We start from the raw sequence: 22,591 nt of genomic DNA on the forward strand, positions 1-22,591 counted from the left end.
ATGAGCAAGACTTCTCAATTATCTATTGAACCGCACTTGCCTGACAAAACTCGACGATCATTGTCGTCTTATGTGCTCCTGCTTGCTGACTCCGCCTCTCCTTGGTAGATTCAGTGCATACGTCTCGCATCGTAAATTCTGGTGCACAGTGACCAATTTCTCCAACTCCACACGATTTCTAGCGGACGCGACGCGCCGAAGATCAATTTGTCCCCACTTTCCTTTCTGATGACTTCAACTTCAGATTGAAGTTGCACAACTGATCAGGCCGGGGACATTTGGCAATTGCTTCTTCTATTGCACCCTGTAGCAAGTGCAGCCGTGCAGGCGCTCAGTCACATTGTTCAACGAGTCTTCACTGTGGTCGCATGATTCTTTAAACAAGCCAGAAAACTTCCCCTCTCCTTCGGTCATGCCTTCCATTATAAATTCCTCTTGACTACTATGGAACTGCGGAAGACACGGCAAGACTGATCTACGTTGCTCCGCACGCCGCACTGCTCAGGTATCAGCCTGATGCAGCCGCCTCAAGCCAACGATGTCCGAACTCATTCCGCCTCTGCTCGAACTGCAGAGGCTTGGTCCAAATATACATCTCCTCTGCCCTCGCCAAGATGAGGACGATCAAGACCGATATGAGGAGGACATACAAGGTGCTGAACTGTCAGAGACACAAGATACCGCTCGACGGAAGCGTATACAAGATGCTCGCCAACGCAGAGAGAAGTTCATCTCTTGTCTCCAACTGCTCGCATACGACGGCAACGAGAGTGAGAAGTACCAGCGCATGATTTGGGACACCCTGGACGAGACGTTAGGGAAGTGCGACATCTGCATACGCAACTACTACGTCGAGAAGCTACGGTTCTTGTCAAAGCTCCGCGAGGAATACGAAGAGCCGGACGTTCAGCAGTTCTTCGGCTTGATCGATCGAAGAGATATTTCGCGGATTAAGAAAGGACTCGATGCGGCGGAGGAGGTCCTGCGCGCTCAACCAGAGCAGAAGAGGGGCGTAGCAGTACTCGAGCCGGCTCAACTCCATGCCCTCTTCGAGGCGCTCCTCTGCGAAGCTTTCCTGAAAGACGAAGATGCCGTGGCTAAGCACTTCGACGAGCCCTTCAGACTCATACAGACCAAGAAGCCACTGAAGATACGCGAGATCTTGCCTTCGACAGTTCGGTTCTTGTTCAGCTCGAAAACTCTGCGGTTGAATTGGGCGACTTCAACATGGGCTCGGTTAGATCGCTCTCCAAGTAAGCTGGAGTGGACATGGTCTATTCAGGATCAGCTACAGCAGAGATTACAGCAATCGGTTGACGCAGCTTCCATCGCCCGGTTCTGGAGCGGCATGATGGTCATTGTGCGTACGCTATCTGAGGACATGATCACCCATCAGCTCTTTGATCTACAACCTAAGATCTGCACGGCAGCTTTGGATCATCTTCACAAGCCAACGTCTGCGGTTCCATTCATCACTCAGTCTCTCGCCACGATCCTCACAAAGGCACCCAAGGCCTTCTGGCAAATGCTGGGTCCTATCTCCACCCAGACGATCGCTGAGCAGATCTTTGGCAGTCCGCGGTTCACGAAAGCACTCAACGAGACGACGGCAGACGAGAATTCGACACTCAGTGTGCTCCAATGGGCAGTCCCTTTGTTATCATCGTTGGAGATCGGCAATCGACCAGCTGCTTGCGAGGCCCTGAGCACACAATTATTCGATAAGCTCCACGTTCTCGAAGTCTCGGAAGATGGCAAGAAGGCGTGCTTCGAGACGGCAGTCAAGGTCATGTTGAAGACAGTCGTATCCTTCTCTGCCGAAACAGATGACAAGGCACCTCCTTCGCGAATCGTAGTCCAAACAGTGCTCAAGACCATTGGTGACCATTTACCTGATCTGCTAGATCCTCGAAAAGTCGGCATCACTAGCGAGCTCTCCAAGAATGCTCAAAGAGGTGTTCTTGATATTGTTAGGAACTCAATCGCTCTCGAATGCCAATTACTCCGTTGGGAGTTCAGATCGCTATACGACAAGAAGACGCTGCCATCGGAACCGACCGGGTTCGCGAAATCAGTCTGGAATGCTATTATCACTGCACTTCGAAGTGACAACACTGCCCTTTCACAAGATTTCCTGCTTGGACTCTCAGCACTGGGCGCCTTGGAGCAGTTCCGAGTCAGAGGCAACGACATCTCAAGCACGCTGGCAAAGCAGAAGCTCGCTTTCAACACAGCATACAAGGATGTCTGCAATGCCGTTTGCAAGGCCTTGGAGACGATCGCGGACTTCGATCCAGAACACCTTGATACGCTGTACAAGAAGCAAGATACGAGTATGCAGCTCATTGCATCGCTATTCTCATCTGATGAGGGCATTCAGCAGGCCGCAACCAGTCTCATCAAGAACATCAGCGGTGAGCCGAGCCGCAGAGACGCGCTCACTCACATCCTCGATGCCTTCTTCGCGCCCACAATTTGGAGCTTGTGCTGGGCGCTACGACGAATCTCCCATATGAGAACGTTCTCACCGGTTCCGCAGATGGTGTCAGCCTGTATGGACATCATCGAAGTGCTATGCGATAGCTCTAGCGGCAAGCTCAGAACTCGGAGAAGTGTTGATGCGAAAGAAAAGCAGTCTGTTCAGAGCTTGTGGTCTTACATGTGGCTTGCCCTGCGCACGATATTCCAGAAAATGGAGGATTGGTCCAATGAAGTCCACGATAAGCCATTGATGACAGAGGTCTGCAGGGACACGATGCAGATGGCTCAGGCGCTGTTCGAGGAATATCAAGTCTTTGCAAGCTTTCTGAAGAAGCGGGAATCCGACAAAGAAGATTCTGACTTCTCGAAACACCTTCTTGCATCAACGGGAAATGGTGGACGAGACTTGGGATCGCCTGTGAGCACAATCGCTGTCATGGCCAAATGGCTGCGACTTCGCGATCAGTACCTCGCAGAGACCTTGGTCAAGTTGCTCACGAACATGCTTAGCCGCCTCAAGTCACAGGCTGTCAACATCGACATTGATGGCCTCGATTACATCAGCAACGTCGCGACGACAAATGTGGTCAGAACAATCCTTACCGATCGCGAAAAGGCTACCCTTATCCGTGCTCTCGAGAACTATACTGGCAAGCAGATGTCGAAGCCAGTAGGAAAGGTGCAGACAAAGCTGGAGATGAGGCAGTGGGCCGCAGCAAAGGACAGTGGAAGCGTCTCTGCCTCAAGCTCACGAAGACAGAGTGGCGATGACTTCGGTGATGATGACATCCTAGATGTCGACTTTGCACAGTTGACCAAGAACTATGCTGGGCTACAGAAGGACAAGAAATTACCATCATCACAATTCGCAAGTGCTGTCAACAAATCTTCGATATTGGCCAAGAAAGCGGAGTCATACGCTGTCCAGAAGGCGGCTCAGAAAGATAAAGAGAGGAGTGCTTTCCTACTAGAGCGCAAGAAGACTGAAGAGCAACGCAAGCTGCGCGACAAGCAGAATGCTGCGAAAATGAAAGGCAAAGTACTTGGGGAGGGCATGGGTCTTCTGGGTAAGGAGCACGCTGCACCCACAGAGTCAAGTATGATGGTATCGAGCGAGTCCGAATCCGACTCGGACGAAGATATTGGGAGGGTACAGAAGTTACCAAACAATGTTCCTTATACTCAGTCGACCAAGGCTGTGCCTCAAGGTCCTACGAAGATCAAGAAGCGGGTTCAGTCGCAGAAGGATATCCGATCGCGACTTGCCCCAGATCTCACTGGCTTGCATAAGACGATTCTTGCCTGGGACTTCTTTGCTGACACAGATCTGCCGCCAAACTCGACGAAGACCGACTACACACTGGTTACAAACACTTTCAAGGATGTCCAGGACTATCAGAAAACCTTCGAGCCTTTACTCATCCTTGAAGGCTGGCAAGCGTTTCGTGCTGCGCGAGAGGACGGGACGTTCAAGCCGTTCGAGATCAAGATCGCCAATTCTTTGCTTATCGACAGCTTCTTCGAGGTCAACGTGAGCATGCCTATGCAACAAGGGAACGATCTTGGTTTGGGGCCAACAGATGTGGTGCTCCTGTCCAAGTCAGATCGTCCAACCTCCGATCCAGATCAGCCTCACTGCTTGGCTCGGATCAAGGAGATCAAGCGGCAGAAGGGCGAATTTCAGATTGTCTTCCGGATCAATGCAGCTGGCAATCCTTTACGGCCCCATCTGAACGACAAAGCGACTATTTGGGCAGCTCAGATCTTGTCGCTGACTACTCTGGAGCGAGAGTATGGAGCCTTGACAGCGCTACCCTACTATGACTTGGTTCAGGAGGCCATCACTGCCACACCTTCACCACTTCTCAACTATAGCTCCGAAGAAGTCCAACCACTCATTCGAACTTATGACGTAAATGAAGCTCAGGCCAAAGCAGTGAAATCAGCGGTCGACAACGATGGCTTTACACTGGTGCAAGGGCCTCCCGGGTCAGGCAAAACGAAAACGATCTGTGCAATCGTTGGCGCTTTGATGACTGGTCATGTCTCATCAAAGTCTCGATCTGGACCTCAGCTCAACACACAACAGAGTGCACCGAGGGCTGAAAAGCGTCTCATGGTCTGCGCGCCCAGTAACGCAGCTGTAGATGAATTGGTGATGCGTCTCAAGCAAGGCTTGAAGCTGGCTGACGGAACGACCACTAAAATCAACGTCGTACGACTCGGCCGTAGCGATGCTATAAACAGCAACGTCATGGACGTCACGCTCGAGGAACTCGTCAAAGCGAAATTGAATGTGGGGCCAAAGGAAGAGAAAGAAGACATCCACAAATACATGATGGATCACAAAAAGGTCTCAACTGAAATCATTGAGCTCCGAAACAGTATTGACGCCAAGCGACAGCGAGGCGAGACAGTCTCTGATCAAGACAACAACGCATACGATGGTCTGAAGCGCAAGAAGACACAGCTGGGGTCAAAGATCGATCAGCTGAAAGACAAAGCCAATCAAGAGTCACGCAGCGCTGACCTCAACCGAAGACGAGTCCAGCAGGAAGTTCTTGACTCAGCTCACGTACTGTGCGCAACGTTGAGCGGCTCTGGTCATGACCTGTTCCAATCTTTGAACGTGGAATTCGAGACTGTGATCATCGATGAGGCTGCACAGTCCATTGAGTTGTCCGCCCTCATACCTCTGAAGTATGGCTGCTCGAAATGTATCTTGGTCGGAGATCCCAAGCAGCTGCCGCCTACTGTGCTTTCGCGAGAGGCCGCCCGATTTCAGTATGAGCAGAGTCTGTTCGCCCGGATGGAGAAGAATCACAAGAAGAACATCCACTTGCTTGATACGCAATATCGTATGCATCCTGAGATCAGCTTGTTTCCGAGCAGAACGTTCTACGATTCCCGGCTTAAGGACGGCGCTGGTATGGCTAAGCTCCGTGCTCGGCCATGGCATCACAGCAGTATCCTGGCGCCATATCGCTTTTTCGACATCCAGGGCATGAGTGAGTCGTCCACAAAGGGCCACTCTCTGATCAATATTGCCGAGATCAATATCGCCATGGCATTATATGATCGTCTGACCACTGATGTGCGCAAATACAACTTCCGAGGCAAGATTGGCGTGATCACTCCCTACAAAGGTCAGCTGAGGGAGCTGAAGAGCCGCTTCCGCATTCGCTATGGCGAAGACATAACCTCCGCCGTTGAGTTCAATACCACAGATGCTTTCCAAGGCCGAGAGAGCGAGATCATCATCTTCTCGTGCGTGCGAGCATCTACGAAAGGTATTGGTTTCCTGAACGATATTCGTCGTATGAACGTCGGTCTTACTCGTGCAAAATGCTCGCTCTGGGTGCTTGGCAACTCGGGCGCGCTCAACCAAGGCGAGTTCTGGCGTGGCTTGATCAGTGATGCGAAGTCGCGAAAGCTATACACTGATGGCGATGTGGCGAGCTGCTGAAGAAGCCACTGCTGACGGATGATATGATGAAGGATGATGTCGACATGGCCGACGTTCACTCTGACTCTCGATCCGAGAGCAGTGCACAGTCGCGTGAGAGCTCTGTTGGTGTAGCGACACCGGTCGTGGCCAAACCTCCAGCTCGACCCGCCGACAACTTGTCTCGCAAATCGTCCTCCTCTTCAATCTTGAGCGTCAACCGACCGGAGACTGTTCGCAAAGAGTCACTCAAGACCGCGCTAAGCCATGTCGAGCCTCCAATCGAGCATCAGCGAACCACGTCGCCAATCACGAATATTGACCGATCCAGGCCAGTACCGCATCGAGCTCAACCTAAGCCGGACGAGAACACCGCCCTCCACGGCCCAGCAGGTGGTCGTTTCGGCCTGAACGACCACGCACGCTGCGCAATCTGTGGCTCTATCAACCACTTCACCTTCAACTGCGACAACGACGAAGCACGAGCCTCCATGATGGGAAGCTGTCATCGATGCTATGCAGCCGACCATACAATGAGTGTCTGCACTGCGCCGAGGTGTATCCAGTGTGGTGAAGTGGGGCATAAGTTCACTGCTTGTACTGTTCCGAGGAAGTTGTGGTTGACCAGCGATCAACAGGCGGAGGTCATCAAGCAGGAAGAGCGCTTCAAGGCGAAGCGGGAGAAGGATCTGGCAAAGTGGCGTGCGAAACAATTGGGCGAGCATGCTGGCGTCATTCCGGAGGTGAAGAGCTCGTATGTTGAGGGGGCGCCTACGGAGCCGAAGCGGAAGCGCGATGAGGGTGCGTCGGCGATTGCAGGGAGTGGGAAGGTGAAGGTGCCTAGGACGGATGGACCGGCCGATGATGGTCAGACTGGCGTGTCCGCGAATTCGAATGGGATCAGAGTGCCTTATAATGGTACCTCTTCTGGTGGAAATGGCATGGCGAAGAAAGTCCTCGCACAGCCACCACCTGTGGTCAAGAAGAAAAAAACGAATGCTGACGCGATGTTCATGAAGCGGAAATGATTAGCATACTTTGGTGGGCTTCTGGGTATGTGACTACCAGAGCGGGACCTAGTCTTGGGCATATGAGCGAGATAATTGCATAGAATGGCATATCTGGTGCTGGCATAGCGAGGAGCGCTCTGTGGTCATCGACCTTCGGAAAGAGCATATCCATTGAGCAGGACACCTGGCTTCCAGTATCTGCTACAGAGTAGATAGATCCTGACTGATACTTTTACCACCTCAACAACTTCAGATGATGCTCTTCTCAACTCGTCGGCGTCTGGGCCTCCTTTCATAGTTGTAGGCCATGGAATATACTTGCAGCATGCTGGAATTTGATGCCACGGCTGGGCATCCCCAGAGTTTCGCTCTCAAGACACATTTTGCCTCAACACTGGGCGCATGCTCACAAATGCAGGCCACTGTAGCTCAGCCAAGGATTCATGGCACACCGACGTTTATCAGACACAACTAGATAGCACGGGAGATTCAGATTAGAAGTACACATCGTAAGTATGTCTTGTCATCCGGCTCACATTAAGGCCAAGTGCGCGAGCTCAACCGGCTTGAGTTCGAACAATTTTCATTTGAACTCAGGCCGGATGACAAAAGTACTCAAGCCAGGTGACACGGTACACCTCTGATCTAGCCTCCCATTTCATCATCAGGTCGAGTCGAGGCACAACCGCTTCAGCCATTTCAAGAGCATGGCAACAGCCCCAACCCCCAAGATAGGCGTCGGCGTATTCGTCTTCAACACCAAAAACGAGTTCCTCATCGGCAAACGCAAAGGCTCACACGGCTCCGGAACCTACGCCCTACCCGGCGGCCATCTCGAGTTCGGTGAATCTTTCGAAGAATGCGCCATACGGGAAACCATGGAGGAGACGGGCGTGCGGATATGGAAGCCGAGGTTTTTGACTGCTACCAATAGCGTGCTCGGTGGTCCAGATCTTGGGAGTCACTATGTTACAGTTTTCATGGTTGGGAGATTGCGGGCGGAGGATGTTGCGAGTGTGGAGGTCAAGGAGCCGGAGAAGTGTGAGGGGTGGGAGTGGATTGGGTGGGAGACGATGAGGGAGTGGGCGGATGGGGAGGGGGATGAGGGGAGGAGGGTGTTGTTTCAGCCTCTGGTGGATTTGTTGGAGCAGAGGCCGGAGGTCGTTCCAAGGTTTTGACGGGTATCACGTACACCTGGCGTCAGCGGAGGGTGTCAAGCTCTAGGAGGCTAGGAGATTGGCTTCAAATGAAGCCGGATGATACGGCGTTCACGAATTTTGTCATCCGATTTAAGTCGAGCGTCAAGGTCAGATGGAAATCGCGGCACAGTCCTTGCATCTATATCCTATGCGCCGCAGCATACATCAATCACAACAGTTTACATCCAGCCGCCAAATAGAACGACCGCTGCTGGCCAAGCTCTTGACCGCATCGCCTTGTTCCCCAAAGCTTCTCAGCCCTTATAACGACAGCTTATGGTAACAAGTAACCCACTTCACCACGGGATCCCCGAACTCTCCCAGCTCCCGATCCTCTACGCTCCCCTCTGTCGTCAGCCCAAATTGAGCATTCTCATCCCCGTACTCGCCGACCCTCAACAACTTCCAGAACAGACACTCCACGACTTCGCCCTGTGCGGGGTTGTATGGGCTCACGCTGACGCTGATGACGGGGTCGACGATGTGCGTGAGTTCGTGATGGATTGGGGCGCTGGGGACTTCGACGGTATAGAGCTTGCCGGAAGTGGTGGTGAGAGTCACTTGGGCGGCGCAGAGGGTGTCGTTATCATCGCCGCAGAGGACAGTGTCGGTCTGAGGATTGGCAGGGGAGGCCGGGGCGATGGTTGGAGCGGGTTGGGCGACGAAGTCGTCTGGTGCATCAGTTAGGGCGGAGGGAATGCCACGGCGGTCGTAGGGAGCGTCGGTCAGGGCGGAGGGGATGCGACGGCGATTGAAGTCGGGAGCGTAGGGGGCGTCGGTTAGGGCGGAGGGAATGCGGCGGCGGTCGACGGCGGGAGTGAGGGTGGAAGTGGAGTCAAACACGAAGTCTGGGGGACCATCGGTCAAAGCGGAGGGGATCCTGGCGCTGGTTGTGGACGCAAGGGTGAGGAGGATGGCGGTGAGCATGTATGTTGTTGGAAGCCTCATTTTGGCGGTACTGGGCTGGGAGATGAGCTGTGTTCAGGTTCGGTCGGCTTCGAGATGAGAAGCGTCTGCTGCGTCTGTGCTGGAGATGTTTTATAAGCCACAAGACTCCCTTCCCATTGCTACCGTCCGTCTCCCAGTCGACAGAGCAGAAGCTGGCCATGTTATATCCGCTCGTATGGTCTCGCGAAAGGTGAGCAATCGCCCCATCAGGCCATACAACGCAATTGACGTCGTCAATGCCGCCGCGCTTTAGTTTTGCCTACCTATAGGTGGCCTGTGAGTGTGCATGTTGCATCTCTCGTGAGACTCTGCCCACAACATCTGATTACCAAGGGTCACCGAAATACACGAGTGAAAACCAATAGCAGTATAGGCGACCGGTGCCGCAAGGAGAGATGATGCGAGTGCGCCTCGTCAACAGATCTGCTATGACAGAGCCCATGGTTGATGGTGGCAAAGAGTTATAGACGTGGCGATGGAAGATATGTTTTGTGGTCATCTGAACGGGAAGGACACGTCTGTCGTGAAGAGGGGAAAGTGCAAATATCTGGACAATATAGATTCGTGAGGGGTAAGCTCAACCGAGCGGCACAATCTGGGCAACGGAAGGTGCATTACAGAATTACCATGTACGCTAGTTCTTACGTGTTGTAAGCACACGGCGCCGGAGCGTGCCTCGCGTGCTGTGCGTCAGTCGTTGGTCATATTACTCGAACTGCACTATAGACGGGTCTTATGCTATTGCTCAAACCAGGCCTCAGTCAGGGACCATGATGTTGGGTACCCATCGTCATGATGTGCTCCCATGTGAAAGTCCCAGCGTCTCCTAAGGTATCTCAGGTACAGTCTGCAGCCGCCTCGCATCGAGGGCAGCCCTCGGTCCATTAGACAGTCTCGATCTGCGTTCCTCGAGCCCTCTTCTCACTGGCTTCCACCTCAGCTCCGGTAGAATGCGCATCGTCGTCCAGATTCTTCGTAGCCTGTAGGTTCATGGCAGCACCCATCCTGCCTTGCGCGAGTGCTTCTGCGTCGTGTGGTACGACACCAAACAAGGCGTCCATGGCCTCAAGCGACAAGCCTTTGGTCTCGGGGATAAAAAACCACACGAAGGCGAACATCGCGAAAATGAAGCTGCCGAAAATCAGGTAGGTCCCATAGCCGTGCGCGCCAACTGTGACAAGCATTGTTGGGACAGCGCGCACGACGACAAAGTTGAAGAGCCTGTGCGAAGTTCAGTGTGCGTGTTGGAGGTATGCGAACGACAGGGAATCACTCACCACTGAGTCGCAGCCGCAAGAGAAACATTCAAGGCCCGAAGCCGTGCGGTAGGAATTTCAGACGCCAGAATCCAGCAGACCGGACCCCAGCCGAACTGGAAGAACATCGCGAACACAAAGATACAGACGAGTGCGACGTAGCCTGCGGGCTTCACATCGCCACCTTTCTCTGGTGGATCAAATCGCAGCCAGAGCCCGATGTAGAACATACAGAAGCCCTGGCCGACACTGGATAGGAGAAGTGAGCGCCGTCGTCCCAGCGAATCGGCCATGAAAAGCAGAAAGATGGAGCAGGTGACCACCTTCACGATTCCGTAGACGCCGGTTGCGAAGAGACTGGGAAACTTGTTAGCCTTGTCTTGTAAAAGAATTGTATGGTCGAAAGCAAGATCATGGGGTAGCGAGAGCGCTTCTTTGTCAGTCCGAGACATGTGCTTAGGCACTGTTCAAAGTAGTGCTCTATTCGATATACACATTTGGCTATGACACAGCAACTTACCCGGTGTTCTGGCCTTTAATGCCCAGGTTTTCGAAGATGAGAGGGGCGTATGAGTTGATGGCCTGGTGTGTGTGTCAGCAACGACGTACAGCCGTGGCCACGTGAAGTGGACGGGCTACTCACATTCGTGCCCGTCATCTGCTGGCAGATCATGAGTGTCACGCTAATGAGAGCTCGTTTCCTGTTCCCTGGAATAGTCCACATCTCACGCATGAGGTCCTTGAAACCGGAGCCGCCGATCAGTACTCGTTCGTTTTCGATGGCAGTGACCATCTCATTGAATTCGGCGGTGATGTAAGGGTGGTCTGTAGGGAGGTGTCGAATCTTGCACAAGACGGCTCGAGCCTCCTCCCATCGATCTTGCTTGGCCAAGAAGCGAACAGATTCATTGCATAAGAGCATACATATGAACAGGAGGACAGCGGGTATGCCCTGAACAGCAAGCGGAACCACCCAGCTGAGTCGCCCTCGAAATGGAGAGAAGCTCCGTAGTTGACCCAGTAGCTGTACGCCAGATGGTTAGTGACGTTGTGACGGAAGTGGAAGTAGTCACAGTGTGCTCATTCACTCACGCTATCATGCCGCCGGTAACGATGAAGAGCTGATACAATCCAGTAAGCAAGCCTCTGATTGCTCTTGGGACATTCTCCGAGATATAGGTTGGCACGAGCATACTTGCAGCGCCGACACCAAGCCCGTTGATAAATCTGCCAACATACAGAGGTGCGAGCTCACCCCATGCATTGAATTGCATGATGACACCGATGAGAACCACGATCGACGTGTAGATTAGACCTTTCTTTCGTCCAAGCTTGTCCGCGATTGGGGCCGCGATCAGTGCACCGGCGAAACAACCAGCCTGCAGCGTAGAGACGATGTTGGCCTGCAAATTGGCTAGGGCCACTTTGTCTTCGGAGGAGCTTAAGCCAAATTTACTGCGCGAAGCGATCAGTACGGGTTTGACTGAATTATGCTCTCGTGACTCACTCTTTGAATTGTTTGAGTACGACGACTCCTCCGATGATTGACGAGTCCATGCCGAACAACATAGCTCCGAAGCCGGCAGAACAAGCCAGCGCTATGGCCCGCCATCCATAGATCTCCGGAGGGTCTTGCTTCATTGCATTGTTACGTACGATCCTCGAGAAAATCTTGTAGCCTAAGGGCACACTGCCTGAAGTGGCCATGGCGGCAGCAGTGGACAAGAAGCTTTGGAAATCAGACAAATTGTGGGACGAAGAACCTTTATGAGCCTCTGAGAAGTGGCTGACCCGCTGGGGCGGATGGAGAGACTGATCCGGACCTTATGTAGTCGCACTGGGCGACATGCCGCCAGGGTCGCATCTTGTGCTCACTCGCTTCCCAGGCCCGACCCTGGCATCGCTTGCCGCAGTGGGTGACGGCTAACGGAGGTATGGGGTAGCCAAGATGAGGAGGACGATTGGTGGGGGACAATGGCATTTGCGGGGGATTTCCATTCTATTCCAGACTGAGTCGCGTTCCGGTGGACGCTACTGCCAGCTCGTGGTGGCACAAGTTGATCGTCGACATCTCGGCTCCAACGTACTCGGCGCACCTAGTCAGAGGCTTGACCCTCAGACCTTACGCCATAGTGAATGCCTCCCTTAGTCCTTCACCGTCGGCGAAGCTCGAACAGGTGACCGGCGATCATCCGTGAGAATGCTGACGAAGCAAGCACGCCGAAGCCAGTGCTCGCCAAAGGTGACATCGCGGATGATTCTGGAGCTTCTGCATCTCTTGTGATTGGAGCGGTTGAAATGGTCTTGGCGCGCTCTCGAGCGCGCTGTGCCTAATCCAACCTCGTTTCCAGTGCCCCCTCTCTGATCTTCCTGTTTCTGCTCCCTAGACTACTTGTCAGCCTATTGAGCTCCTTCGCTTCCCCGCTGCTTCGTCCAAGGGAATAAGCTGTCAGATGAGCGGCTACTGAGTCGGTGTCTGGCGGCATCTGCTCACTCTAGCAGCCAGCTCACGCCGCCCTTCCATTTGAAGACTCTCGGAGCGAGAACTCCGCCTGGAGTTGTTCATGCTTTCCAAGCGTCCTAGGAACAGCATGCGTCTAGAACGTGCCCCCACGACCCGGATCAGGAGTCATCTAGAGCTCAATCAAACGACGAATGCACAGTTCACCTGCTACAGCCAGAGGACAAAGTGGCAAAGGAGTCTCCACTATATGAAGCTTTCTATCATGGTATCTACGTCTACCCATATAGACGTCTGTGATCGTACATTCGACGGTCAGACATTCATACACCTTCGGACCGCGTTTCGTTCACCATTATTGGGGACGCCTGCTGTCGGATCTCCGTCGCCATCGCTCTGCTCGGTACCATGGTGCTCATATCCGCACCCATCCAGCGCAGTCCACGCCCATCGTCGTAGTGTATTCAGCCTCTGTCGTGGATGAGAAAGCATCTGCCCCCTCACCGCTTGGGCTGTGGACAGCCACAGGATTTCAGACTTCGGGTTCCATGTCGCAACATAGTCGCCAAACCAATCCGGAAGGAGCGGCTCGTCAGTGTGGTCGTCCCCAAGGATGCCCCAATCAAGAGGCAGAGCTCCTCCAGAATCGGCCGTGCCACCTTCCCGCGTGCCCTCCTCTGGTGCCAGTCTCCGACGTTTCGCAGACTCGCTCTCGCTGTAGAATGCGCCGCTATTGCTGCCCTCGCCTACCGTGCTTGGCCGCTTTCGGCTGCTTCCTGGCGTACGAATGGTCTCGGCCTGAGGAATTTCCGGAGCAGCGATCGTGCCCTGCCGGATCGGTGTAGTCGGTGCGTTCAGAGTTGCGGGAGCTTGAGGAGCCTGCCACTCTGTACTATCGTACGCAGTGGGGTTCGGACCGAACGAGTCCCCATTCTCGGTTGACGGGCCTGCAAGTCCCACAGGGTTTGCTGGGCCCTGCGGAGTTGTGTCGCTGCCAGATGCCACCATGCCGAGATCCAAGTTATCCCAGTCAATTTCGTTCTCCCAGTTCCAGTCAAGACCAGCATTGATTTGCTCCGTCAGCGCCTGGTCATCACTAGGAAGAGGAATCATTGCAGGATCAATCAAGCTGTTGTCCAGCTCCGCCTGTTTTGCAAGGAGCGAGTCGAAGGTTTCAGGGCGGTTTCCTCCCACCTCAGCTTGAGTATCGACGCCGCCTTCATCTACATCAGCTTCAGCATTGAAGTTGTCGAGAGGACCGCGGGCGAGACTACCACGCGAGATACGACGACTGAGTCGCGTGGGCGTCGTTGGGACTGGGCTTGAGGTTGAACACATATTGTTTGGACCACCATCGTGATGCCGAGCTGACGATGAAGCTTGTCGCATAGCATGCCGAGCAAGACTGTTGTGAGAGCTCTGGCCTGAGCGGTCACGCTGACGGGGAATGGTAAACGTCCGACCCGGAGTGCTAGCGATTCTCGTTTCGTCGTTCTGAGCGGTTGTGCTAGAGCCGCCTCTGGAGCCAGTGGCGGTATCGTCGCCTGCGTCATTCTCTCGACGAGGCAGTGGATCCACAGGCTCACCGCTATCACGATAGACCATGACTTCCGGACAGCGCTCGGGTTCGAACTTTTCCGATGGGTGTCTAAGGAACATATGGCGTCCGACATCTTGGAGTCTCGTGAACAGCTTGTCTCGTTCGGCAGTGTACACTTCGTTATCGCGAAGATAGCACATGTACCGCTTCTCGGTGCCCATGCCTCTTGGGTCTCTTGGATCACGAGGTGAATGAGTCGATGTTGCAGTGCCCGAGCGTCCTGCGGCAATGTTGTTGTTCGACTGTGTGGGTGTTCGGCGCGAGTACTCGCCTGCAGCTGGACCGCGTCCCAGCCTACCCAGATCACGGGTGTATGCTCTCAGCGCGGCTTTCGCCACAGGTTCCTGCATACGCTCCGCCAGTCTCAGCTTCCGCACTTCGATCAGTCCTTTCAGCACAAGAAACTCTTCCTGGGTGCCGGTGAACTCGTTGACGAGTAGATGCTCGTCCATCGAGTTCTGCACGGTCACCATGTTCCGATAACATGATTCGCGAACCTCGAGAGCCTCAAGAGCATTCTTCTCGTTCGTCAGTCTAGGAGAGGCGGAAGCTTCTGAGGGCAAGTCGTAGTAGGTTTTCGTCGTCTTGAACAACAACTTCGACAACATGAAAAGCGTGTTGTCGCCTGCTCTCATTTGGTTCTTGTGAAGACGCTCTTGACACACCGTACGGAATGGAGCCAGCAGTCTGTTGAGCTCGATTTGTTCGTCTAAAACTTGAACTGCGATAGGCTCCCAGCCGTGGACTGGGTGGCGCTCAGACGCGCGAACTCTGCTTGATTGCTGTGCTGGGCCAGGAAGGTGAGTGGCATCATCGCGATGGGAGAGGTTGCTGGGAGATTGCCGATTTGGAGCATGACTCTGGGGAAGGTTCGGCTGGCCAGCTTGCATCCGTCCCTGACTATTGGCAATTGCACTGTGTTGTGAGGCTGAGCGCCCCTCGAATTCCCAGAGACAAGATCAATCGGTTGCTGGACATCTCTCCCAAACCCATCGCGGTGAGGACTTGACCGGAGTTGTGGTCGATCTGGAAATGCGTTGAGTGGTGCTTGCGAGTCTGATGCTCAAGGAATAAGATCCGGCGCAGTTGGAAAAGCACCGTTTTCGAGGAGTCGAGAAGATGACGATGACGAGTGTGTGAGTGAAGTCTGAGCATGATGCGAAGACTGGTAAGTATCCCGCAACATTTGTTGCACCTCCAACCCGATTTCCTGCAGCGATTGATAAGCTGATCCATTCTGAGCTTCAGTTGGTGCACGCGGTAGTTGTCTTGTACCACCAAACTGAGTGAGATCAGCATCAACTTGGTCCCAGGACTTCTCGTAAATGTCCTCCGCCTCGCCTGCGCCATACTGACGTGGGCTATGAGGTGATACTACACCCGCCTCTGGAGAAGGATGGTACAGAGACTGAGGTCGACGCGATCGCTGCTCGGGGATCTGTTGGTCGACATGTGTGCCATGATAGGTGTGCTGACGCTGATGTGGTTGATCCGGTAGGTCTTCGTTGTATGCCGCATTTGGGTCGACGGAGTGTGGTTGGGCTGGAGCGAAGGAGTCTTCCGACACCAGCCGTGGTTCTCGTGCTGGCTGTTTACCTTTGTTGAGCCGGCTGGATCTTCTTGGTGAGTGATCCATAACGCGCTGTCGTGTAGCGCGACTAGCGCTCTCTTGTCGATGTTGCGCACAAGCGAATGAATGCAGGCACGCGAGAAGTGGCAGTGTTCTTCGAAAGGCGCGCTGACTTCCGCACTACGACAATGATGCAACGCCTCGAAGTGCTGTCTACAGGAGATGATATTGCAGATTGAGAAGTGGGCTTCTCAGGTTGTTTATTTGCCTACGCGAGGGGCTACAAGCTTCACTATTTCACGCCTCAATCGTCACTTGGAGAACGAGATATCTGTGCAGCATCATGCCTCTCACTTGCCGAAGGTGAAAAGGGGTAGATGTCCCAGACCACCAGGGCTACATTGTGACCAGGCAGCTAGACAACCAGGCAACAAAGTAGGAGGCAACCTATGTTGAGTGTGCTACAACCTTGGAAGAAAGGTATGCAGAGGTGCGATGTCATGATCAAGATGTACACCAGACTGGATGAGTGAAGCATGTGGTCCCAGTTGCATCTACATGTGAGTACAGAACGACGTTGATGTGTGGGCGTGACGAACTTTATTTCAGTGACAGCAAACCTAGTCTTGGGTTTGTACCAAAGCTGAAAGGAACAATTGTCCACAACAACAAGATTGCTCGGATATGGCTTTCCGCGTCAGCTACCTCCCAAAGGTAAGGTACTCAAGCAGAGAAGGATATAAGCCATGCTGCCTGCACTCAGATCTGAGATTTCTCTTTCCATCTATATATCATCTAGCCAGTCTCGACATCCCGGACTTACTCTTTCAGCACTACATAGCATTCACCTGATCACCGAAACACCAGTCCCTCACGTCTCCCTCAATCAACACACATAATGGACTCTCAAACTTCTCACAATGCGAGCGGAAAGAGCACCTCGCGCTGTATTTCAAACAACACAGCGATCCCCGACGACTGTCAACTATACTTCAAACGGCTTATGAGCCTCGAAGACGCCAACTTCTTCGAATGTAGTGGTCCCATACAAATACACCAAAAGACGCCTTGCATGTCTATTCCCTCCAACAACTACACAAAAGGAATGGCACAACTGGAGGAGATGTCAGGCGCGACGTCCAGTTCCGGCATCAATTGGCAAGACGTCCGCCAGCTTGCGGACTGCTTCACCTGTCGCGCTCACCGTGACTGGATCCCTTATCAGCTGTTTGGGTGGTGGAATACCCTTGAGGAGCTGGAGATACCCATGTACACGATCAACGAAGATGGGCATGGCCGGAGTCGAAGAAAGTATCTGCGCTCATTTCCCCGCTGGAACAGTGAACGTGAGAGCGACATCAATTGTCAAGAGAGATACGAAAAGACGTTCCTACTCCGCCAGATGCTATCCAACGGCTTCTTTACAGGACCGTGCGAAAAGTTCTCAGCTACCACTCCTAACAACGAACCCCACAAAGTGAACGAGAACGACGACGAGTGTCCGATATGCTATCTTCTTACGACCCAGGATTGTACGAACAAGGTGACTCAGTGTACTGTGCAGTGCAAGAAGCGGATGCACATACAATGTCTGATGCCCTGGATAGATCATTGTCTGTCACAATCCTGGGACATATGCTGTCCTCATTGCAGAACGTTGTGGAAAGACAACCCGCAGACGAAGAAAAGACTCGAGTTCGAACGCGAGCACACGCTGATATACTACTGAGAGTTGAGACATGTATCTTTGGCGGACAGGAACGCGATGGTAGCGAGGATTCTGCTTGACAGCGCTATTGGCACGACGATGGGATCGGAGAAGAAGCTAGAAATACCAATGATTTTGTCGACAAACGTTTGATGCAACGAACACTTTCCACGTTCCTCTTCCATCGCGTAAACATTGATTGTTCTGTTGACACTGATAGAGTCCCGACACATCTGGTTCCGCACCGTTCATTCATGTACCGGAGTTTCTCGAGTACCTTTGTCCATCTAAGTTCGGTCTGCCTAGATGAAGGTACTCAGGGAGTGAGTACAAATGTCCACCGATACCTTCAACCTAGCATATATGTTTGTCCTTCATGTAAAGAGCTGCCAGCCACGACCCGACACACGTGTAAACACCAAACAGCGTCTTCCCAACCATCACTCAGCACTAGAACAGTCTCTGGAGACGACATATTCTGCTCTCATTCTCGCCAATCCACAGTCAAGCACGATTCAACCATGGCAGGCATTATGAACGGCTGGCATTACCCACTCCTCAATCAGAAGCATCACTGGACCATCGGTCTCTGCTGTATTGCAGGCATTGGCAACGTGTGTCAATGCCCTAATCTGACGCCAGTCGAGGATAGGAAACCCAACAGCGAAACGCTGGATCGCATACTCAAGGCTGATGGTACCACCGGCGTCACGCGAGAGGAATTACGCCCGTTCGCCGAAAAGTGCCTGTGTAGTGAACACCGACTCGTGTTCGGACAACACGAGATGCAGGATATAGTCGAGCAATGGGCCGCAGGGCTTTACAAGTCGGGCGTTACTGTTGATGGTATGGCGAACACGATCTGGCCGCGGACTGTGCAGGAGATGGGGGAAGCAGATCAGACGTTGACTGATCTGGACGAAGGATACAAGGAACTGTCTGAAGAGAATGCCCAACAGCGCGCAGTTATGGTCGAACTCGTGGATGCAATCGATATGCTCAAGGAAAAGATCTCTAGTACGCGCGAGGTTTGCAGACAGGAACAGGTCCGCCAGGCAGTGGCACAGGAAGTGAGGGGCCGAGAAGCGGAGCGGATCAGACGACGCATCAACGAGGTCGTTCGACAGAGCTGCAGTGGCGAACCAGCGCAGTGCGGGATCTGTAAGGATCCTTGGTTTTCAGGGCAAGAGACATCGACCTGTCAGATATGCTTTTGCGTGTATCATCGGTTCTGTATGCAGAATTGGATTGCTGCGGACCTGCAAATACCAGCCAGAATTGCTGCAGACGTGCAAGTGCCAGCCAAGTGTCCTAGCTGCACGAAGCGAGCTCACTTCGAGGAAGGGCAGCTCGGAAAAGATGGGGATCAGCGCAAACGCAGGCGGCTTTCAACAGGCGCCCTTGGGTCCTTCCAACGGCTCGCCTTAGCCTGAACAGATCATGGACTGAACGACAATCTATATCATTGCAAAAGACATCTGACATCGATATGATTGTACATGGAAAGGTCGACCAAGGTTTGAGGCGGCTTTGGGGGTAGCATGACGAGTGACCGAGGAATTGGCACACAAAAAGAAGATTGGGAAGCCGTTACCGGCTCGAGGCCCGGATTTGACGAGTCCATGCCACCAGTGTGTTCCACACAAGCTGTGTTGAGACGTGGAAAGAGAAGTCGTGATTGCCGATATCGGCTTTCCATGGTAAGCTGCACTTTCCTGCTGAAGGCCATTGTCGTCCGCTTCTTCGCCTCCCACTCCATGTGCAAGCCAGCCAAGCAGTTGAGTGGTACAGATCGACGCGCAAGAAACAGGCTGGCTATCGCGCCGGCGGCAAACTCTGGGAAACTCCATGCGTGGCTGACACTTGGCTAGCATCCCCAGGGAAGCAACGTGTTTGTCGAAGTTCCATAACATGATATTTCATACTGACAGGTGACCTGAGAGCCTCCCAAATCAATACTGTCCACCACTCGGCATCCATACGCTTTCTACATTTTCCGCGTAACTCGTCAAACTCTCCCCAATGATGTTGACCAATTCGAATACATGCAGGCCCTTGAAGATCTCAGCCCATAACCTCGCCACTGCGCCTGCTAGTCTTCTCAATTTTTGCTTCTGATCTGCTGCTGAGCCCACACCTGCGCTCATACTGCGAGCTTGACGCGATGCCGGTCGAAGAGGGACATTGCCGAAGCGATCGCTCTCCAGCGGCGGCATACCGCGGATTCCATCCGCTGCAGTGGCTGCCGCTGCAGCAGCTTCCGAGTCCTCGTCACCAAAGACCTCGTCATCGAACATGCCGCTTTCGCGCACAAGACTCGTAATGGTCTGCACGATCATGGCCTCCTGTTGATCCAATGGAGTCTGAGAACAGGCCTCGGCGAGCATCTCTAGCCACTTCGAGACCAGGATCGCACATTCGAGGTTCGCCAGTGAGTTTTGCACGGACCATGAAGACGTCTGGGTCTTGGCGACGTAGTTGATGCCCATTCTGATTGGTATTGACAGCGAATGTGTTGCCTGAAAAATGGGATTGACCAGTTCTGGTGTGCGTCTAATCGAAGGAGCGGCATAGGCAAATGCTTTCGCGATAGATTTGGGATCGCGGCTCGCTAGGTTTCGGCATGGCCCAAGATCGACATGTAAGCGGATCCAAGCTAAGCGGACTAGACCCATAGTATTGGAGGAAAGGATATCATGATTTGGTGATTTCGCTTCTGGCGAGTGCTCGAAGAGCGGCTGCCAGTGTTTTAGAGCACGACTGAGCTCCTCGATATCATGTGGACTGATGTTCTGCGTACGAGCCATTGTTTGGCGCTTGGTGATGATCGCCTGCAGAAGACCAAGTAGGAGGACATAGCTGCCGAATCGCGAAATATGGGCGACTGACGGCCCGGTTGGGTAGAACAACTGCCCGAAGATGTCTTGGAATGACACTTCGCGGACAGTGGTCTCCTTGCGTGCAACCATCCAAGATGTGGCATCACTTGCCGTCCACTCATCGGCGGATGAAGGTAGATCGCACTCGATCTCAGCTGTATATATCTGTGGTGGTATGTTGTATGCAACAGACATCAACTGAAGAATTGAGTAGTACATGAACTTGGTGCGTTTGAGTGATTCATGGAATGCCCAGTCACTCCAGTTCGTAGGCGGCGATTCCTGTGGTCTCGCCAGTTTGCCACTGTCTCGTATGAGACTTGCAGCAAGGCTCGAAAGTGTCATCGCTTCACGTAGCAGACTCTCCGAGTTCCAAGCGCCCATCGCCAGAACAATAATCATGGCTTGTAATGTTTGCAGCTGGCCCCATCGCACAAGGACTTCATTTCCGGTCTCTTGGAAGAATTGTTGTTCGGATCCACTTCCTGGCGTCTTGATCTGCGCCGGCGAGGATGCCTCGTTAGTGCTGGCTGGCGGTGGAACAATGCTTGCAGCACTGCTCCAGAATTTATGCCGGCGTATTCGTTCTTCAAGGATAGCCTTCGCCGCATAGAACAATGGTGGCGATCTGTGTCTTTCAAATCGGAACTCGGCTCCTATGCCCGCCATAGCCAACAAAAGCTCTGGAGCTGTGTTTGCCACCGAGAAGGTCGCGAAGTGGATGAAAGGGAAATGCTCCAGAAACCCTCGAAAGCACCCTTCCAAGAATCTTGACATGGTGTGCCGAGTGAGAAAGACGAATGAACGTGGCAGGACCTCGCGAAAGTCCTGAATACCATTGACGATGGTCTTGTAATCGGAGCCAGATATCCGCCAACGGCCTACCTGTACGATTGGCCGGCGTGCTGGCGGCTGAGGAGTGCTAAAGGGTGTCGGACGTCCGGGAGCCGAGAAAGACGTCGCTGGCGGAGGCATTGTCGTGTCAGGCACTAGGACATTGCTGATCTGCATCGATGCCGCACTGCCTGGAGGCATTGGCGCTGGCGCTGGTACCACGGGCGCGAATGGATTAGCAGTCATGAAGCTTGGATCCATGAAGATTGCGGGATCAGCGTAGTCGAGGAACCCTTCGAACATATCGTATGGACTCCATCCATCAACCGGGAACTGCATTGGCGGCGAAGGGTCACTCGTCGGCATCATTTCGGGCTGCTGGTAGGTCGGCATATATGAGCCTTGAGAGTGAAGACCGGGTGTTTGCAGTGGCGGTGGAGGCGGCGCGATGTTGGCTTCCACAGGATGGTGACTCATTACAGGGGATGAGATGGAATGGTGACTGGAGGTCATGGAAAGCCGGCGCACACCGGCACCTTCTGTGTCGCCATGGGCAAGCTTCTCATGGCGTCGTAGCAAGTCCCTGCGCGAGAACGATCGCCCACAAGGACATCTGAAAGGTGTCTCTTTGGTGTGTGTGCGTTCATGACGTTGGACATGTTCCAGTCGCTTGAAGCGTCGGTCCTGCAACTATTAGCGAGATTGCGCCATACACGGATAAGAGCTCCCGCTCGATCTGAGGAAGACGATGTTTGCGAGAATGTATTCCGGCTGAGAAGCTCCGTCCAACAAGATGAATGAGGATATACGGTCGATAGCAGAATGGCTACTATCTGGGAGGGATGGACGACGTACGCAAAACTTGCAATTCCATTCCCGCTTTGTTACACCGTTGGGCTCGTCCGCCATTGCCGAAGCAAACGCGTGATGATCGAGACGCGTGTGCGCGATCTTTGCGACAAGATGATCTGGCTACATCTGTGAAGCTTGCGAGAACTTCAGAGACCTTTGGAAAACTGGGAGTGTAAAAGATGAACTGATCAGGCTGAAGATCATATCAGACGGAGTGACGGTGAGGTCGTTCGTAGTAGACCGCGGAAGCGGGAGAGAGGGGTGGGACATAAACCTTATCTGCACAACACAAGGAGATGAGGAGACGGCCCCGGAAAAAATAGGGGGTTCGTGCAGAAGGTTTAGCGG

General features: G+C 53.3%; 8 protein-coding genes across 8 annotated transcripts; 3 read left to right on the top strand and 5 right to left on the bottom strand.

Moving 5' to 3' along the window:
* Positions 1 to 538: 538 nt before the first annotated feature.
* AB675_5970 (Helicase SEN1) lies at positions 539 to 6,954 on the top strand (the record flags this gene model as incomplete). The annotated part of the gene is made up of 3 exons (XM_018146224.1): positions 539 to 5,932; positions 5,980 to 6,261; positions 6,493 to 6,954. 3 exons carry the CDS (start codon positions 539 to 541, stop codon positions 6,952 to 6,954), a joined length of 6,138 nt encoding a protein of 2,045 aa, XP_017996935.1.
* Positions 6,955 to 7,643: 689 nt separating this feature from the next.
* Positions 7,644 to 8,114, top strand: AB675_5971 (Nudix hydrolase 1; the record flags this gene model as incomplete). Its single annotated transcript, XM_018146225.1, has 1 exon — positions 7,644 to 8,114. One exon carries the CDS (start codon positions 7,644 to 7,646, stop codon positions 8,112 to 8,114), a length of 471 nt encoding a protein of 156 aa, XP_017996881.1.
* Positions 8,115 to 8,396: 282 nt separating this feature from the next.
* On the bottom strand, positions 8,397 to 9,083 carry AB675_5972 (uncharacterized protein; the record flags this gene model as incomplete). The annotated part of the gene is made up of 1 exon (XM_018146226.1): positions 8,397 to 9,083. The coding sequence occupies one exon, from the start codon at positions 9,081 to 9,083 to the stop codon at positions 8,397 to 8,399; it is 687 nt and encodes a 228-aa protein (XP_017996899.1).
* An 884-nt stretch (positions 9,084 to 9,967) lies between these two features.
* Positions 9,968 to 12,046, bottom strand: AB675_5973 (Quinate permease; the record flags this gene model as incomplete). Its single annotated transcript, XM_018146227.1, has 7 exons — positions 9,968 to 10,304; positions 10,361 to 10,696; positions 10,860 to 10,921; positions 10,983 to 11,164; positions 11,272 to 11,363; positions 11,432 to 11,794; positions 11,847 to 12,046. The coding sequence occupies 7 exons, from the start codon at positions 12,044 to 12,046 to the stop codon at positions 9,968 to 9,970; spliced, it is 1,572 nt and encodes a 523-aa protein (XP_017996853.1).
* A 1,069-nt stretch (positions 12,047 to 13,115) lies between these two features.
* AB675_5974 (uncharacterized protein) lies at positions 13,116 to 15,035 on the bottom strand (the record flags this gene model as incomplete). Its single annotated transcript, XM_018146228.1, has 1 exon — positions 13,116 to 15,035. One exon carries the CDS (start codon positions 15,033 to 15,035, stop codon positions 13,116 to 13,118), a length of 1,920 nt encoding a protein of 639 aa, XP_017996868.1.
* A 428-nt stretch (positions 15,036 to 15,463) lies between these two features.
* On the bottom strand, positions 15,464 to 16,036 carry AB675_5975 (uncharacterized protein; the record flags this gene model as incomplete). Its single annotated transcript, XM_018146229.1, has 1 exon — positions 15,464 to 16,036. One exon carries the CDS (start codon positions 16,034 to 16,036, stop codon positions 15,464 to 15,466), a length of 573 nt encoding a protein of 190 aa, XP_017996952.1.
* Positions 16,037 to 18,199: 2,163 nt separating this feature from the next.
* Positions 18,200 to 18,843, top strand: AB675_5976 (uncharacterized protein; the record flags this gene model as incomplete). The annotated part of the gene is made up of 2 exons (XM_018146230.1): positions 18,200 to 18,695; positions 18,725 to 18,843. The coding sequence occupies 2 exons, from the start codon at positions 18,200 to 18,202 to the stop codon at positions 18,841 to 18,843; spliced, it is 615 nt and encodes a 204-aa protein (XP_017996966.1).
* Positions 18,844 to 19,630: 787 nt separating this feature from the next.
* Positions 19,631 to 21,868, bottom strand: AB675_5977 (uncharacterized protein; the record flags this gene model as incomplete). Its single annotated transcript, XM_018146231.1, has 1 exon — positions 19,631 to 21,868. One exon carries the CDS (start codon positions 21,866 to 21,868, stop codon positions 19,631 to 19,633), a length of 2,238 nt encoding a protein of 745 aa, XP_017996915.1.
* Positions 21,869 to 22,591: the final 723 nt, after the last annotated feature.

This window comes from Cyphellophora attinorum, assembly GCF_001299255.1.
Source record: "Cyphellophora attinorum strain CBS 131958 chromosome Unknown Contig27, whole genome shotgun sequence".
NCBI classification, from domain to species: Eukaryota; Fungi; Ascomycota; class Eurotiomycetes; order Chaetothyriales; family Cyphellophoraceae; genus Cyphellophora; species Cyphellophora attinorum.